This window comes from Carlito syrichta, unplaced genomic scaffold (assembly GCF_000164805.1).
Source record: "Carlito syrichta isolate Samal-C Ts95f unplaced genomic scaffold, Tarsius_syrichta-2.0.1 Scaffold76135, whole genome shotgun sequence".
Taxonomy (NCBI): domain Eukaryota; kingdom Metazoa; phylum Chordata; class Mammalia; order Primates; family Tarsiidae; genus Carlito; species Carlito syrichta.
Genome location: NW_007020231.1, coordinates 72,000 through 89,026, shown reverse-complemented (window position 1 = coordinate 89,026; position 17,027 = coordinate 72,000). Strand labels below are relative to the sequence as shown.

At 42.2% G+C, this 17,027-nt stretch overlaps 1 protein-coding gene across 1 annotated transcript; it reads right to left on the bottom strand.

Annotated features, from left to right (window-relative positions):
- Window positions 1-12,464: 12,464 nt before the first annotated feature.
- LOC103255940 (PRAME family member 20) lies at window positions 12,465-16,631 on the bottom strand. The gene is given in 5 exon segments (XM_021710225.1): window positions 12,465-12,644; window positions 15,788-15,935; window positions 16,164-16,167; window positions 16,347-16,466; window positions 16,469-16,631. Coding segments are annotated over 5 exon segments (615 nt in total).
- Window positions 16,632-17,027: the final 396 nt, after the last annotated feature.

Here is a 17,027-nt window from a genome sequence, read left to right as displayed (position 1 = left end):
TTGAGTCAGAGTCTCACTCTGTTGCCCAGACTGGAGTGCAGTGGCACGCTCACAGCTACCGCAGCCTAACCTGCTGGGCTTAGATGATCCTTCCACCTCTGCCTTCCAAGTAGCTGTAACTACAGGCATGCACCATCCCACCTGGTTAATTTTTTTATTTATTTATTGTAAAGACAAGGTCTCACCAAGTTGCCCAGGCTGGTCTGAAACCCCTGGGCTCAGATAATCCTCTTGCATTCACCTCCCAAAGTGGGAGGATTATAGGCATGAGGCACTGCACCAAGCCTAATATGTATTAAGGCACTTAACATCACCAGAAAAAAAGCAAGCAGGTCAAGCATGCACAGAGGGAAGCAGAGAACAGGAAGGAATTGATCCACCTGATTTCATTTTGATGCTGTATGTTCCTGGGACTGAACCTCATTGATCAGAAAAGTCCTGCCTTTATTCACCACAAAAGTAAATATAAGCCAGCCACAGTGGTTCATGCCTGTAATCCCAGCAAATTGGGAGGCAAAAGCAAGAGGACTGCCTGAGCCCATGGGTTTGAGACCAGCTTGGGCAAATTGGCAAGACCTCATCTCTACAATAAAATAAAATAAAATAATTTGCCTGACGTGGTGGCACATGCCTGTAGTTCCAGCTACTTGGAAGGCTGACATAGAAGGTTCACCTGAGCCCAGCAAGTCGAGGCTGCGGTGGCCATGAGCATGCCACTGCACTCCAGTATGGGCAACAGATTGAGACTATGACTCAAAAAAAAAAAAAGTAAATATAAATTTCTTTGGTTTAGACTGAAAAAAATCAGTTATTCAATCATGGAGGACACCAGACTATTTACATGAGTGTCTGTTTATTTCTGTTCATTTCTTTATATCTATCCATGCAGGGCTAACTCCCTCATGCACTTCTATAAAACTCTGGAAATTCAGATTCCTATTTCTGTCTCTTTTTTTTTTTTTCAATTAACAGTAATTGTGAAGATCAACATCATTGGCTATGATACTGCCACAATGCAATGCTATTAATATTATTTCTGTCTCTTTGGGACATAAATACTCATTGACTCCCCAAGTCAGCATGCCCCCTCCATCACCTTTTGCTTTCCCATTCGCACTGAGCAGGTGTCTGAAATGATGGGCTCTGGGTCCCCATTAAGAAGTACTTAAGTCTTAGGTTTCAGGTTCCCGGGGCCAAAAAGAAAACTTTTGATAAATGCACCCCAATAGGCAGGTGTTCAACAGAAGCATTGATAGGACTTCAGGTCATAGAATGCCCTGTTGCCACATTGATGGTAGTGGAACACCCAGAACAAGATCCATGTAGGTGGCTTCGGACCCAGTGTTCCCATCAACTGAGCCCAAAACCAGGAAAATCTGTCCCAGCTGAGAGCACCCTCCTTGTCATAACTCTACCAAGGGGCAGAGTATAGCTTGAGGCTCAACTTGCCCAGCCTGACAGTGTGGCACAGCAGGTTCTCCAGGGCGGCCAAGAGCACTGAGTGAGCCTGAGGACTTTTGTGGTCTGCAAGGCTACAGGTGTGACCAGACACTGCCAGGTTGGTGGCCATGGGAAAGCCTGTCACCACTTCAACTCCAGGAAGTCCAACGTAAAAACGCCTTCTGATTGGGGGAAATAGAGGGAAAAGAGCAAGAGACCTTACCTGGTAACCCAGAAAAATCACCTTATTTTACACAATTCCAAGTTCATTAAGACTGTAGATCTAGGAGCTTGCAAGAATTGCAGTGTTCCTGAGATCAGGGCATCCCCTACTCCCGAAATGGTTGAGATGACTACAGGCTTAGGTCACAATCCTCTTGAGTTCTTGAAAAGCCCTCTCAGGAAGGATGAGTACAAACAAAAATTACAGGCTGCAAAAATTACAATAAATACCTAACTCTTCAGTGTGAAGACATAAACATTCACAAACACCAGGAACATCCAAGAAAATATGACCTCACCAAACAGATTAGATAAGGCCACATTGACCAATATTTCAATGACGAGATACATGACTTTTCAGACAGGGAATTCAAAGTACCTATCTTGAGGAAATTAAAAAAACTTCAAGATAACATGGATAAGGAATTCAGAATTCTTTCAGAGAACTTTAACAAAGACAATGAAATGTTCAAAAAAAATCAAGCAAAAATTCTGAAGCTTTAAAAAATCAACTAACTGAAAAAATGCATCAGAGTCTCCCAAGAGCAGATGATCAAGCAAAAGCAAGAATTAGTGAGCTCAAATACAAGCTATATGAAAACACAGATGAAAAAAGAATAAAGCGCATCTACAAGATTTAAAAAACAGCCACAAACGGGCAAAGCTAAGAGTTATTGGCTTTATGTATATGTAGAGATAAAATCAGGGCAGAAAGTTTATTCAAATAATAATAGAGAACTTTCCATGCTTAGAGAAAGATATAAATATCCAGGTACAAAAAGGTCAAAGAATACCAAGTATATTCAACCCAAATTCTCATATGCAAACCAAACTCTCAAGGCCAAGGGTAAAGTAAGGATCCTCTAAGCAACAGAATTTAAAAAGCAAATTACATATAAGGATACATCTGACAGCAAACTTCTCACTGGAAGTCTTCTAAACCAGGAGGAAGTGGATGACATATTCAAAGTGCTGAAGGGAGAAAAATCGAACTAAGAATAATATACCCACAAAATTATACTTCATACATGAAACAGAAATAAAGACTTTCCCGGAGAAACAAATATCTTGAAAAACTTCAAGATAACACAGATAAGGAATTCAGAATTCTTTCAGAGAACTTTAACAAAGACAATGAAATTTTCAAAAAGAATCAAGCAGAAATTCTGAAGCTTTAAAAAATCAACTGACTAACTGAAAAATGCATCTGAGTCTCTCAAGAGCAGAATTCATCAAGCAAAAGGAAAAATTAGTGAACTCGTATACAAGCTATATGAAAACACAGATAAAAAAGAATACAGCACACCTACAAGATTTAGAAAATAGCCACAAATGGGCAAATCTAAGAGTGATTGGCTTTCATGTATATGTAGAGAGAAAATCAGGGTAGAAATTTTATTCAGAGAAATAATAACAGAAAACTTTCCATACTTAGAGAAATATATAAATATCCAGTTACAAAATGGCCTAACAAGAAATGGTAAGGAGAGTTCTTCAATATGAAATATATATACATATATATATTAACCTGCAAAAAGAAAACATTTCAAGGCCTAGAACCTCTAGTAAAAATAAGTACATAGAAAAATACAGAAGACTAACATTGTCATTGCAGCACATATATTGTTCTTATTTTCATTAGGAAGACTAAATACAACCTATCAAAAATAACTATAACAAGACTGGGCACAGTGACTCATGCCTGTAAGCCCAGCACTTTGGGAGGCCGAGACAAGAGAATTGCCTGAGCCCAAGTGTTGGAGACCAGCCTGGGAAACATAGTGAGACCTCCTCTCTACAAAACGTAAAAAAATTAGCTGAGCGCAGCTGCATGCACTTGCAGTCCCAACTACTTGGGAGGCTGAGGTGGAAGGATTGCCTAGGCCCAGGAGACCAAGGCTGTGGTGAGCCATGATGGTGTTACTACATGCCAACCTGGGTGACACAGTGAGATTCCAACTCAAAAAACAAAACAAACCTCTACAACAACTATTTAAGAGCTAGACAACACAAAAAATATATAAATAGAGGCGTTTATCATATGGAGGAATTATTGTTGTTCCTATTTTGTTGAGAGTTTTTTAAAAATCACAAATGAGTCACTGAATTTCGTCAGTGCTTTTCTTTCTACAATTGTGATGATTATTTTTTGTGAACTTCTTTCCTTTGATTTAATTACATTGATTGGGTTTCCAATGCTAATTCTATCTTGCATTCCTTGTTGATGTTCCGATGTAAAAATAAATCTTGCCTTCCTGATTGATTTTCAAATGTTAAAACCATTTTTGTGTTCCTCTTGGTCATTTGGATAAATTGTTGGAAGAGATGTGGAGAAATGAAATTGCGCGAAGGACAAGGTGGAGAGACAGGATAACCCTGAGACTGGTGGTAGGTATGTGTGCCTTCATTTCACTTTTTTTCAACTCTACACATATTATATATGTATATGTTATATAGGGTCTTTTGTTGGTATGCATCTTTTATAATAAAAATATATCATTTAAAATATGAGTTACTATATTTAAATATACTGTAAAGCAAGACAAAAATAAGACATATTTGAAAAAATAGGAGATAAAAAAATTGGTGCAATAAGAAAAGAACTGAAATACTGAAACTTTAAAAATTGAAATATCAATCAGAGACCTGGCTTGCCCATTCTCCAGGCTCAGACACTTTCCAGGTGATCTTTTCCATACTTCCAAGGAATTGCTGTCTTATACAAGATGTTCCAGAAACTAGACAAATATGGAAACCTGCACAATTCATTTTATGAGACAAGCTATAACCTAGATTTCAAATGTAAATAAGGATATTAGAAGAAAAGTACATTGAAAACTTATTTGGCAAAAATTCCAGATAAAATATCCGGCAACTCAATCCAACAGTGTATTAATGTACTATATCATGATCAAGTGGAGACCCTTCCAGGAATATCAGACAATCACAGAAAAATCTGCTTGGGTAATTCACCACATTGATAGACTAATGAAGGAAAAGTGAGGTTCCTTCAAAATTCAGAAAATAATTGGAGAGAATTCAAATTTATTTATACTAAAATGTTTTTTGGGAAAAAAAATGTTACCTACTAAAACTTGTAATAAAAATCAGTGTGATGGAGAGACTTCAACTTCCCACTGAGACATGAAAGTGTTTAAAGACTCTCAGCCTCTTTGGATAGAGAGACATTATAGTGTTTTGTTTGCTAGTAGTAACTCCAGATCCAGACCCATGAAGTTAGGTTCACAGCTGGCTCAGTGGTCATTGGCTGTGTGGCCTTATACAACTTGCTTACTCTCTCTGTGCCTCAGTTCATTCTCCCATAAAATGGGATAACCACAATATTGACTTCAAGAGTTATTCTTAGTTAATCTATTTAAATACTTAGCTATTGTTACCATGAGTTGAAAACATGTTACTCAGTTAAAAACTGAAGTAAGACAACAAAGTCTATAGCTAAGGTGATTATAAGCCTTCAAATACCCTTATTGTTCTGAAAACATTAATGATAACAGCACATTCCTTCACTCTCTAAAGTGTCCTGGATTGGGCAATAAATTCTTGGGTCCCTGACTGTAACACCTTACACTATAACAAATATGTGCATTAAATCAAATACACACACAAAATGGAGGTGTAGATTCTAAAAAGTCACATGCAAATTCAAGTCTAGGTCAAGGCCCAACTCACTGGCTCACACCTGAAATCCTAGCATGTTGTGAGGCAGAGGAGGGAGGATTGCTTGAGCCCAAGAGTTAGAGACCAGCCTAGGCAACATAGTAAGACCTTGTTTCTACAAGAAATAACAAAATTAGTCAGTCGTAGTGGTGTGCACGGCTAGTCCCAGCTACTTGTGACGGTGAGGTGAAAGATAACCTGAGCCCAGCAGTTTGAGTCTACAGCAAACTATGATCACGCCCCTGTACTCCAGGCTGGGTGAAAGAGTGGGACCAAAAGTCAAAAGAAAAAAAAAATCTAGGTGAAAGAGTAGAGTGGTTATCTGGAGGAGGGCAATGGAAATGGAAATAAAGGACATAGGTAGAGACACACATACATATGCCTGCAAGAGAGGGCCCTCCCATAGACTAGTAATGATAGCCACGAAGAAAATCTGGAATCTCTGTGATACCCAGTCTGTTTTCAGGGTGAGTTCAGGCTCTCTTTTGTAGGAAGGTTGATGCCACAACAGTAGCAACTAAATCATGATAAAATGTGTTTCCTAACCAGGTGCAGTGGCTCATACCTGAAATCCCAGCACTTTGGGAAGCCCAGACATGAGGATTGCTTGAACCTAGGGGCTCAAGACCAGCCTGGGCAACATGGCCAGACCTCGTCCCTACAATAACGCAAAAAATCATCTGGGCAAGGTAGTGTGTGCCTGTGGTCCTAGCTACTCAAGAGGCTGTAGCAGAAGGATCATTTGAGCCCAGGGGTTCAAGGCTGCAGTGAGCCATGGCATACCACTGCACTCCAGCCTGGGCAACGGAGTGAGACTCTGACTCCAAAAAAAAAAAAAAAAATACCAAAAAAAAGTGTTTCCTTTGGGGCGTCCCTGAAGAAATCTCCAGCCAAAGGAGAACTCACTTTACTGCTCTGTTAAATAAGATTTTACTAATCCAGGACTGGGCATGGTGGCTCATGCCTGTAATCCCTGTACTTTGGGAGGTGGAAGCAAGAGGATTGCCTGAGCCCAGGGATTTGAGACCAGCTTAGGTAACTTGGTAAGACCTCATCTGTAACATCAAAAAATTAGTTGGATGTGATGGTGCACACCTGTAGTTCCAGCTACTTGGAAGGCTGAATCAAAGGGATTGCCTGAGCCCAGCAGGTTGAGGCTGCTGTGGCCATGATGGTGATGGTGCCACTGCACTCCAGCCTAGGCAACAGAATGAGACTCTGACTTTAAAAAAAAGAAAAGAAAGAAAGAAAGAAACAAGATCCTACTAATCCTACTAACTATTACACCTATCATTCTCAATCTTCTATGGAAGTTGAATAAACAAATGGTTTCTTATAGTTCAAATTAACTAAACTAACAGAGAGAATGGGCTTACCTTAATTACTTAAATACTTCAATCAAATATTTACTTGATCAATTCCTATGGGAAAACACAAACTGACCCTTCATAAAGTACTGGAAGACCTATGTCTTTGGTAATAGAACCACATGTATCCCCTGAACATCCCAGCTGATGAGACTGGCTCATCATGAGACTGACTCAAACCAATTACCATTGCTTAAGTTGTTACAGGTGATACAAAGCCAAAATTGCTCAGGCATGTGCATTGAAAAAAACTTGAACTTCTGAATTGTTAACACTGCCAATCTGGCAGATTGGCTGCACTGGCATCACCTGGGACTATTTAGAAAGGCCATAAAAGCTTGACCCACACACAGATCTGGGATACAGATTTGAATGTACCTTTATCTCCTTGCCAGTCAACCCTGAAAAAAGCTCTAATCTTTTCTCAAAAGAAAGTGCCAGAAGTGTTGAGTTCATTGGAGAGCAAGCCCATTGCTCACTAGCAGTGACTCCATACCGCAAGGCCTTGATGCATTATTTCAAAGAACTTTTATACCAGCTGAAGGAGGCTTTTCATGAATCGCCTACCAATGATGATCAGACTTTCATGATCTACAACCTGAAAAGTGCATCTTTTGGGAATGATAACAGGGGAACACCTCCCTTGAGCATCCATGGAAGGGACCATACCAGGTGACTTAAACTTGAGGATATCCAAGGAAAAGGCTTCTCTAGAAACAACTGTCACCACACAGTAAGCAGCTTCTCCCACAATCGTGGTGAATTTCTCCATTCAACCTTCTTCCATTGACTGAGACTTCATTTTGTTTTGCACTTACACAAAATGTTCAAACTATTTTTTAGGAACTTTTTCTACTCAAACTGAACATTTTCTTAGGTCTACTTTTCAAAGTTTAGCCAGTCTCATTAATCAAAACAATTTCTGGTGATGTAGCCATTCAGATGAGTGGGAAGGATCACAACAGAATTTGCTCCCACACACACTTGGCTAAACAACTGAGAATGCTAGCTTCATGCTAAGGTTTGGGATACTTTTCTTGGCAGGTAGACTAATATTTTTCTTTTCTTTTTCTTTTTTTTTTTGAGTTGGAGTCTCACTCTGTCGCCCAGACTGGAGTGCAGTGGCCACTCCCGGCCACCGCAGCCTCGACCTGCTGGGCTCCAGTGATCCTTCCACCTCAGCCTTCCAAGTAGCCAGAATTACAGGCGCATGCTACCATGCCCAGCTAATTTTTTGATTTATTGTAGAGATGAGGTCTCGCCTGCCCAGGCGGGTCTCGAACCCGCGGGCTCAGGCAATCCACTCACCTCAGCCTCCCAAAGGCGCGGGATTACAGGCTGAGCCACCGAGCCCAGCTAATATTTTTCATTAAATGACTTAGCACCGGGAAGAAGATATGGAAGCAAAGGGGTGGTCTATCACCAGTTTTCCTTTCATTATTGCTAATTTATCTCCTAGGCATAGAAAACATTAGTGCAACAGGACCAAATCTAGGCGATGTTCCATACTTAGTTCAAACTATGATTTGACACACATGATGAAGACTGTAATCCTGTATGTGATGACAGATGAAGAATCAGAACACAGCCATGTTATCCTGTACCATATCATCACAGAACATACAACTAGATATTGATTTAGTGAAAACTCTAGAGGCAAATGGAATGCTTTTGGAGTTCTACTACATGAAATAATGAATAATCTTGTTTATTGGATGCATCAGTACTCGGGGCATGTTTGAAGAGGCACCCAATCATCCTTTAATGAAGACCACATGGAAGAGTTAGATTATCAAATTCATAGAAACTTTTTTCTTTTTACCCCAACTTAAACCGTCACCATGGGGCTGGGTGTGGGGGCTACACCTGTTATCCTAGCACTTTGAGAGGCTGAGGCAGGAGGATTGCTTAAGCCCAGGAGTATGAGACCAGCCCAGGCAACATGGTGAGAACTCATCTTTACAAAAATAAAAATAATTAACTGGGTGTGGTTGTGCTCACCTGTCATCCCAGCTCCTTGGGAGACTGAAGCAAAAGAATTGCCTGAGTTCAGGATATCAAGGCTGTAGTGAGTCATGATTGTGCCACTGCACTCCAACCTGGGCGACAGAATGAGACCCTAACTCAATAAATGAACAAACCAAATTTTAGTTTTGACTAAAATTAAGACTGTTGAGGCAGAAATAATTTATTTAAGCCTTATCGGAATCCAAGTGTGATGACTGAACCAAGAAGACTCTTCAACAAAGTGGGAGTTTTTCAATGTCTGTTATGAATTGGAGGGCTTTTATAAGAAAATTAGGAGAAGAAAATGGGATTCCTCATGTCAGAGTTGTCCTTTTCCATAGGCGGGTACAATAGAGAGGTGACAGTCATTGGCAACAGAAGACAACACACAAGCTAAAATGTTTACCCACAGTGTAATCAGTGTAACTTCATGATTCAGAAACAAATACATCCTTTTCCGTGTCAGTAGGTGATATATTAACCAGTACTTCAGCAGTTTGAGAGACTCACCATAAGATGCTTTACTGAGGGACAGGATGCAAGCCATGAATCATAAGGCCTTCTTCAGGTAATTGATTTGGAAGCTGGCCAAAGGAAACTTGGAGGTTCCTACTGCAGTGCACAACTGCAGATATGACAGAATAACCATGGCATTCACATCACACCCAACTGGTGGGGAGTAGGATCCTATGACTCTTTCAATAAAACTGGGTTATTCATCTTTGTTGGCAAGAAAAGAGAAGAACTACTTAGAGAAAAAGACATGAAGAAAAATGATATTAAGTATGAAATGTGCAAAGAAATGGGATGCATGTGAGAGTAGTGAGGGAAATGAGGGAAGACAGGATTTGAAAGGAAAATGGGGAAAAATATACAAGTTGTCTGGAAAGAATTATCCTTGGCCACAAGGACCCAAAATAAAAATAGCCTTGGTACAATGCTGGACAGATTCACACTCCACCCTCACAAAATGCCCAACATATTTACCATGTCTTGGTTCATTTCCAGGGTTCCCTTAGAACACCCAGCATCATCCTGCCTAGGTCTCAAACCTTAATTTTTTTTTTTTTGAGTTGGAGTCTTATGCTATTGCCCAGGCTGGAGTGCAGTGGCACACTCACGGCTACTGCAGCCTCAACCTGCTGGGCTCAGGTGAGCCTTCTGCCTCAGCTGGAACTACAGGCATGTACCACCACACCCGGCTAATATTTGATTTATTGTAAAGGTGTAGTCTCACCAAGTTGCTCAGGCTAGTCTGAGACACACAGGTTCAGGCAGTCCTCTCACCTCTGCCTCTCAAAGTGCTGGGATTATAGGCTTGAGTCACTGTGCCTGGCCATGTTTTAGTTCTAATTAGATATAATTGCTTAGCAAATCTTTATCTCTAGGTCGTTGTCCCTTTTTTCATTCTAGGTGGTCCCTTGAGCCCAGGTTTCTTAAATTGAGGGAAGTCCCCAAAAATTTTTATGGCAGTGAAAAGGCTGACTACGGGTTTATGCCTTAGTTTAGTTTTTCTTGGTAGGAAGATAAGGAAGGTGTGATAGCAATATCTCTCACTGCTATGACTTAGCTTTATAAAAGATTGTAAGGTTTTTTGTTTTTGTTTTGTTTTTTGAGTTGGAATCTCACTCTGTCACCCAGGCTGGAGTGCAGTGGCATGCTCACAGCCACCACAGCTTTAACCTGCTAGGCTCAGGCAATCCTTCCACCTCAGCCTTCCAAGTAGCCAGAACTACAAGTATGCGCTACCATGCCCAGCTAATTTTTTTATTTATTGTAGAGATGAGGTCTCACCATAGTGCCCAGGCTGCTCTCAAACCCGCGGGCTCAGGCAATCCTCTACCCTCGACCTCCCAAAGTACTGGGATTATAGGCTTGAGCCACCACGCCCAGCCATAAGTTTTTTTTTTTAATGTAGGGGAGAAATATTTTAAATGTATGATAATGGTAATGATTTTAGTATTTTCCTGTTTGTTGTTTTGGTTTTTTGGGGGTTTTTTTGGTCAAGTAAAACTAACTTTTTTTTTTTTTGGAGTCGAAGTCTCACTCTGTCACCCAGGCTGGAGTGCAGTGGCATGCTCACAGCCACTGCAGTTTCAACTTGCTGGTCTCAGGTGATCCTTCTGCCTCAGCCTTCCAAGTACCTGGAACTATAGGCGTGTGCCACCATGCCCAGCTAAATTTTTGATTAATTGTAGAGATGAGGTCTCACCAAGTTGCCCAGGTTGGTCTCAAACCTGTGGGCTCAAGCAATTCTCTCACCTAGGCCTCCTAAAGTGTTAGGATTATAGGCATGAGCCACCGCACCTGGCCTTTCAGCATTTTTCTAAAAGGGAAAGTAGAAGTCTTTACTGAGCACAATGACTTCAGTTCAGGGAAAGCCACTACCCTCCATAAGCACAGGCATGGTTTGAGGATGCCCTGAGGCTCCTGCTAATAGACAGTGAGTGTGTCCCCTTCCAGGGCAGGGGCCCACACCTTATGGAATAAAGCACAAGCGAATGGTCAGGGATTGATACTTCTGGATCTCCCCATTAGGGCTGAACAGGGTTTCATCACCTGAGAAGAACATGCTTTGCCCCGGGAGCCCATCATCACTCCCACATCAAACGCTCCAGGCCCCAGTTGTGCATCTTGTGCATTAACCCAATGAATAACCACAGAAAAAAGCGAGAAGGAAACAGATGCCTAAAGAGAAGTAAAGAACCAAAGGAAACTGATCAGAATGATGAGATTTTATTTCGATGCCTTGAGTTCCTGTGGATGAACCACATTCATCACAGACAACTCAGTGCCTCTTTGTTTCTTTAGTAACTGGAGATTTCTGAGGCACAAGCTATAAAACAGGTGGATCAATCAGGGAGGAAACCAGACAGTTTACTTTGAAGTTCCCTTTATTTCTTGCTCTTTCATTACAACTAGGGATAATTTCCTCATACACTACTCAACCCTGATTTCTGCTCTAGAAATTTAGATTCCTACTTCTGAGTCTACAGGACCATGTCCCCAAAGGTCCCGTAGACTCTGAATCAAGATTTCGCCAGTCCTGGCTCCTGCTTCAACACTTTTCCTATTCCTGTTCACACTGAGAAAGTAACTGAAACAATGATTTCTGTGATCCCTGTAAGATATAACCAAATCTTACCTTTCAGTTTCCAGGTGTCCAGAGAGTTTTGAGGTCTCCACACCACTAAACCAGACATGCAATGGCAGCACTGACTAGGCTTGTAAGAAATAGAATGATTTATTTTCAAAATAAACCCTGAGCCATGTTTAAATGCCTTTGCTAAGTCACTTCCTGCTTCTTTGTTCTCTTTTTCACGGGCATTTTACTTTGGCAGGCTTTTATGTTCAAATTTTGGAGGGAACCAATCAAAAATGAAATCCTCTAAACCAATCAGCAAATGGGACATGCAAATGAACTAATTATGTGACCCAATTGATATGTACCATGTAGGCGATGTCCAGGAAAGAGTTGTGACCCTGTGGAGGACAACCTATGGGAAACCAGGATATGCTAACTGTAACAGCCCCAGTGTGCCTGCCCACCAGACACCTGATCTTGCACAAGATCATCATTAAAGTCTCACTTCTGCTGCACTCCCCGTCTCTGTGTTCATCCTTTGATTTTGGACAGGTGAGTTTATATCTCACAGGCTCCAGGTCATAATATGCCCTGACGCCATAGTGAGGTCAGGGATTGGTACTAAACACAGTCCTCTTGGGCTGCCTTAAGCCTCTCAGTATCTTCTACAGCTCAGCCCCAAGCTGGGCAAGTCTCCTTCGGTGGAGAACACCCTGGGCATAATAACACTCTGGGGGGAAAGGATGCAGCCCTAGGCTTACCTTGCTCAGCCCAATGGTGTGGCATAGCAGGCTCTCCAAGGCAGTCATGGAGATGGGGTTCCCACAGAAGCTGAGGGTCATGAGCTGGGAGCAGGTAGGATGGTGTTGAACTGAGAGTCTGTGATCCCACATTCATCTAATTTCAGGGTCTGGAGGGGGGTTGCAACTTTCTCTAGCAGAACTTGGAGCAGCTCAGGGCTGAAGTGAGCTCCTTTAGCCCTTCAGGTTCAGCTCCTTTAGCTAATGGAGGCTTGGCCACCAGGACAGGTGTTCCAAGTCAACTTCTGATAGCAGGCAGTTAGTCATTAGGAAGGTATCCAAGGAGGACTTGAGGCACTTGGGGAGAGATCAGGAAGTTAGTTCTGGGGAATGGTTCTAGTTAGAGGAGGGTGTGAAGAATAACCAAGGTGAGAAATGATCATTTTGTCCAGACCCAAGGTCATTCTGACCATCTGATGATGGTCACACCCAGGATGTTGCATGTTGAAGGGTCTGGTCATTTGAGCTTGAGTCTCTTCATCATCAGTATGTGACTGGGCCAAGACCACAAACTCTAAAGCTCCCTTTCCTCATCTGTCAAGCAGAATACCAAACCCCTGGGCCACAGGAACCCATCATCTAGTGTTGGGAGCCGGCCGTGGAGGCCCGCCTGAGCGTTAGGGATCCAGGTGGGCTGTGAACCCTGAGACCACCAGGTTTAGTTCAGGAGCTGAAGGCCCATTCCCTCCTCCTTTCTTTGTTGTTTAGCATTACTCACTGGCAGGGATTTTGATGATCTAAGCATGAAGTTCTGAGAATATGACAGACATGGCTGACTCTAGGGATCCATTGTTCCCGTTTCTCACAGACTGCAGTTTCGGCTTTAAACTTAACACAGTTCAAACTCAGATCACATTTGGGAGCCTTATACATGATACGAGCTTCTTTATAAGATTTAAAAGTATAGTTGTAGAATTAGTATATACATTTAGAGAGCTGTTTCCAGCTTTAGATGGTATAGATGATTATCTAGGGTTACCAGAAATGGCCCAGCACGAACTTTGGGCTGGGCCACATTCCTAAGGGCCCAGCGTCCACTTTGGGCTGGGCTACATTCTTTCAAACCGGTTCTTTAGTTACAATTAGTGTAAGTTTTTTCTACTTATAATAGAAACTGAATTTATTTTATTCATAGAAAGTATTGTAGAATAGGTCGTGCTATGTGAGGGAATTATGTTAGTTCAAGCATGATCAAACATGATACTTTAAGGTTTTACAAGAATTTAGCTAACTTTAGAAATTTCATTGTCCCTACTTTCTACTAATTGCAGTTTTGGCTTTAGTACAGTTTGTATTTGGGTTTATTTTTAGAAGCTTTGTTGCTGATGATCAGCTTTATATATTAGGATCAGGAATTAGAAACTTTTATAGAAATTAAGACAGATACATAGGATTTTAGAATAGCCATTTTGTTAAGAGATAATAATTGTTCCTGGAAACAGCCCGGCGTGATCTTTGGACTGGGCCACATTCTTTAGGAACTGGTCTGACCTATAATTAAGAGTTTTTTATAGTACAGGTAAAGTTAGCACAAAATAGAAAGGTATTAGGTTTTAAGTCAGTCATTAGGTGTTGGGTATGCATAAGTTTTAGACGTTATTGATTATTAGAATTTTATGATGTTAGAATTGTTGAGGAACATAAACCAAGCATAAGGAACAGTGAGATAATTTTGGGATTGTCCTTCCTCATGCTTGGGAAAACGCCTGGTGGGTGGGGGATGCCCCTCATCCACCTGGCTTTGTGTTCACATAATAGTCTTGTGATTTGATTGGAATTGTCCTTCCACTTAAGGAAACACCTGGTGTGGGGGGGGTTGTGCCTCATCCACCTGGCCTTGTGTTCACGTGAAAGTCTTGTGATTTAACACGTGAAAATTTGGGATAAAAGACTCACGGTTGGTCCCAATAAACAGCTTCTGCTCAATTCACTGAACAGTTGTCCACTTTCTTTCTTTCTTCCTCTTTATATCTATCCCTCCATCTTTCTTTCAATATCTATCCCTACTACAGAATCGGCTTCTGCACCAGACAAAGTCTAGTCTCTTTCTTTCTCCCCTTTTCTCTTTCCTTCTCTTTCTCTTTATTTCTCCAGAATAATCACCGGCGCTGCCCCACCTTCCAGGGACCCTCTAAATCTCTCTGAAGGGCCTGGCCCCCCGTAAATGGCCCCCCATAATCTAGGGCTGCCAGGATTCAGGGGCTCACTGACATGCCTATATCATCAGCAAACCATGTCACTTTTACTATTTTTCATTCCTGCTCCCTCACCTTGTATTCCAGAATCCTCCATTTCCCATATGTGAATTACTTGACCTGTGGCTGAGAAAAACCTTTTACCAACAGAAAATTAAAGACAGACCCATTCATGTTCACTAAGCCAGTGAGGACACGGCATTTATTTTGAAATGTGTAGGTGTGAGATGGGCTTTCCCCTTCAGTACCCTCTTCATGTATCTGTTTCCATCATCTTAACTTGAACACAAGTTCTCAAGAAGAGTTCATGCATGCATCCTCACTAGATCTGAATAACCCAATAGTAGCTTCTCAGCATGGTGTTGTTCTCGATAGCATCAACCCCACTTGATCCCTCTACCTCTGTCAGAGTGGTTATGTGATACCCATCTCAGGATAAAGCAGTGAACACAACACTCTGTTGACATTCTAGTGTCTCTGCTGTGACATTGTCAGGGGCTGGCACACGGCAGATGCTCTTTAGTGTTTACTGACTTCACAAGGAAGGGCTTCACTCTGGTGTGCAGAGACAGCTCTTGATCCTTCCTTACCTGAGCAGCTGGTCCAGGTGGAGACAGCATATGTATAAAGCTTCTGGATATAGTCCAGCCTGCAGAACTGAGGGGTGAATTGGGCAACATGTTCCTCCTTCTCTGGGGAAGGGTAGACAGACTTGTGGATGTTAAAGAGAATGAGTTTGTGGAGATTACACATCTGGCCCAGGTAAGGAGTAAACCTTGCTAGAGTGGACAGTTCACAGAGGTAATATATTTCCTGGATGCAGTCCAAGCTTACCATCTTTAAGACCTCTCTGACAGTTTCAGTGGGCATTGCAAAAATCACCAGCTTTTTACAGCACGGATGTGATAAACTTTTTCTTTGCTTGACCTACTGAAGGAGGTAGGTGAGGCTTTCTTCCAGCATTGTTTTCTTGAGTCAAAGGCCTATGAGCACCTTCAAGGACAGCATCCTTCCCATCTTTGGGCAGTTCTCCACAGTTTGTCTCTTACTCATCGCCTTGGGTGACTATGTAAGAGCTCCAGACCATACGCTCCAGAAGTTCTCATCAACATTCACCAGATTCAGTACTTAGAGTTTCCAGCTCCTGTGGGTAAACCAGAAAAGTGGCTTGGAATTTAGGCAAGGACCCATTTCTGCTCTGAGCTTTTACTCCACACCCCAGACATCAGCTGCTCCTATTTTAGCTTCTTCTCTCCAACTTTTCTCTGTCCCCTTTTCCCCTTGCATCTTGCCTGGTCCCCTCTTCTAGTACCTGTAAGTGTCACTAGAGACAAATTTCTGTTCTCTCAGTAGTCCCTGCATGGCACGCCGTCCTATAATTCCAGAAGTCCTTTCCCAGAGGGAGCTCAGCAATGACCAAAGTGTCTCTAAGACCCTCACTGGCACTGTCAGACATCTCTGGTCCACCAATCAGTCCCCACTTTTTCTGGCCCAGATGTTCCTTCCCTGGACTCCTAGGCTCTTTCTACATAGCCACCTGGATCACCTCAACTGGGGCAAACTTCCTGGGCCAGCAACACATCAAGCCCTTCCAGGACAGCTTGTAAGATCTCCAGTTGAGGTCTCTTCATCGGGGAGCCCAGAGGGAGGCAGAGGAAGGGCCAGGCCTGCACATCACCTTCAGGGTCTCACTGCATTTCCTGGTGAAGTCCCCCATAAACAGGAGTGGGAAGAGCTCCGTGGGCAGCTCCTCCAGAGCAGAGTTGGCCATGGCTTCCTTCCTCAGCAGGCTCTGCACCGCCAGTTCCAGGAGTCTGGGTGGGGTCTGGAGGCTCATCCTGATAAATATGCAATATAGGAATCCTGGGAAAACATTCAGGGGAATCATTCTTAAGTCAATCCCTAGAAACCCTATGTTTCCTAGGGCCAATGTCATGGCTCTGACAATGGTGGAAGATGCCTCCGTTTACCCCAAAACTACTCTGCACTAGGTGGCCACAAACTATATGGTCCTGCCTCTGCTGGTACCAGAGTGTCTTTCTAATACCAAGGAGGAAGCAAAAGGACCACTAGGCCATTAATTTTCATTCACTGCTCCACTAAATCCCGGTATCTTTGGGAAGTGTGACCAAAGATCCTGAAAACTAAGTTCCACTGTTTTTGAGAAAAAATTTCTTCTCCCTTAAGGTCCTAAAGCAATGGGAATAAGGAAAGCTAATCACGTGGCCCAATA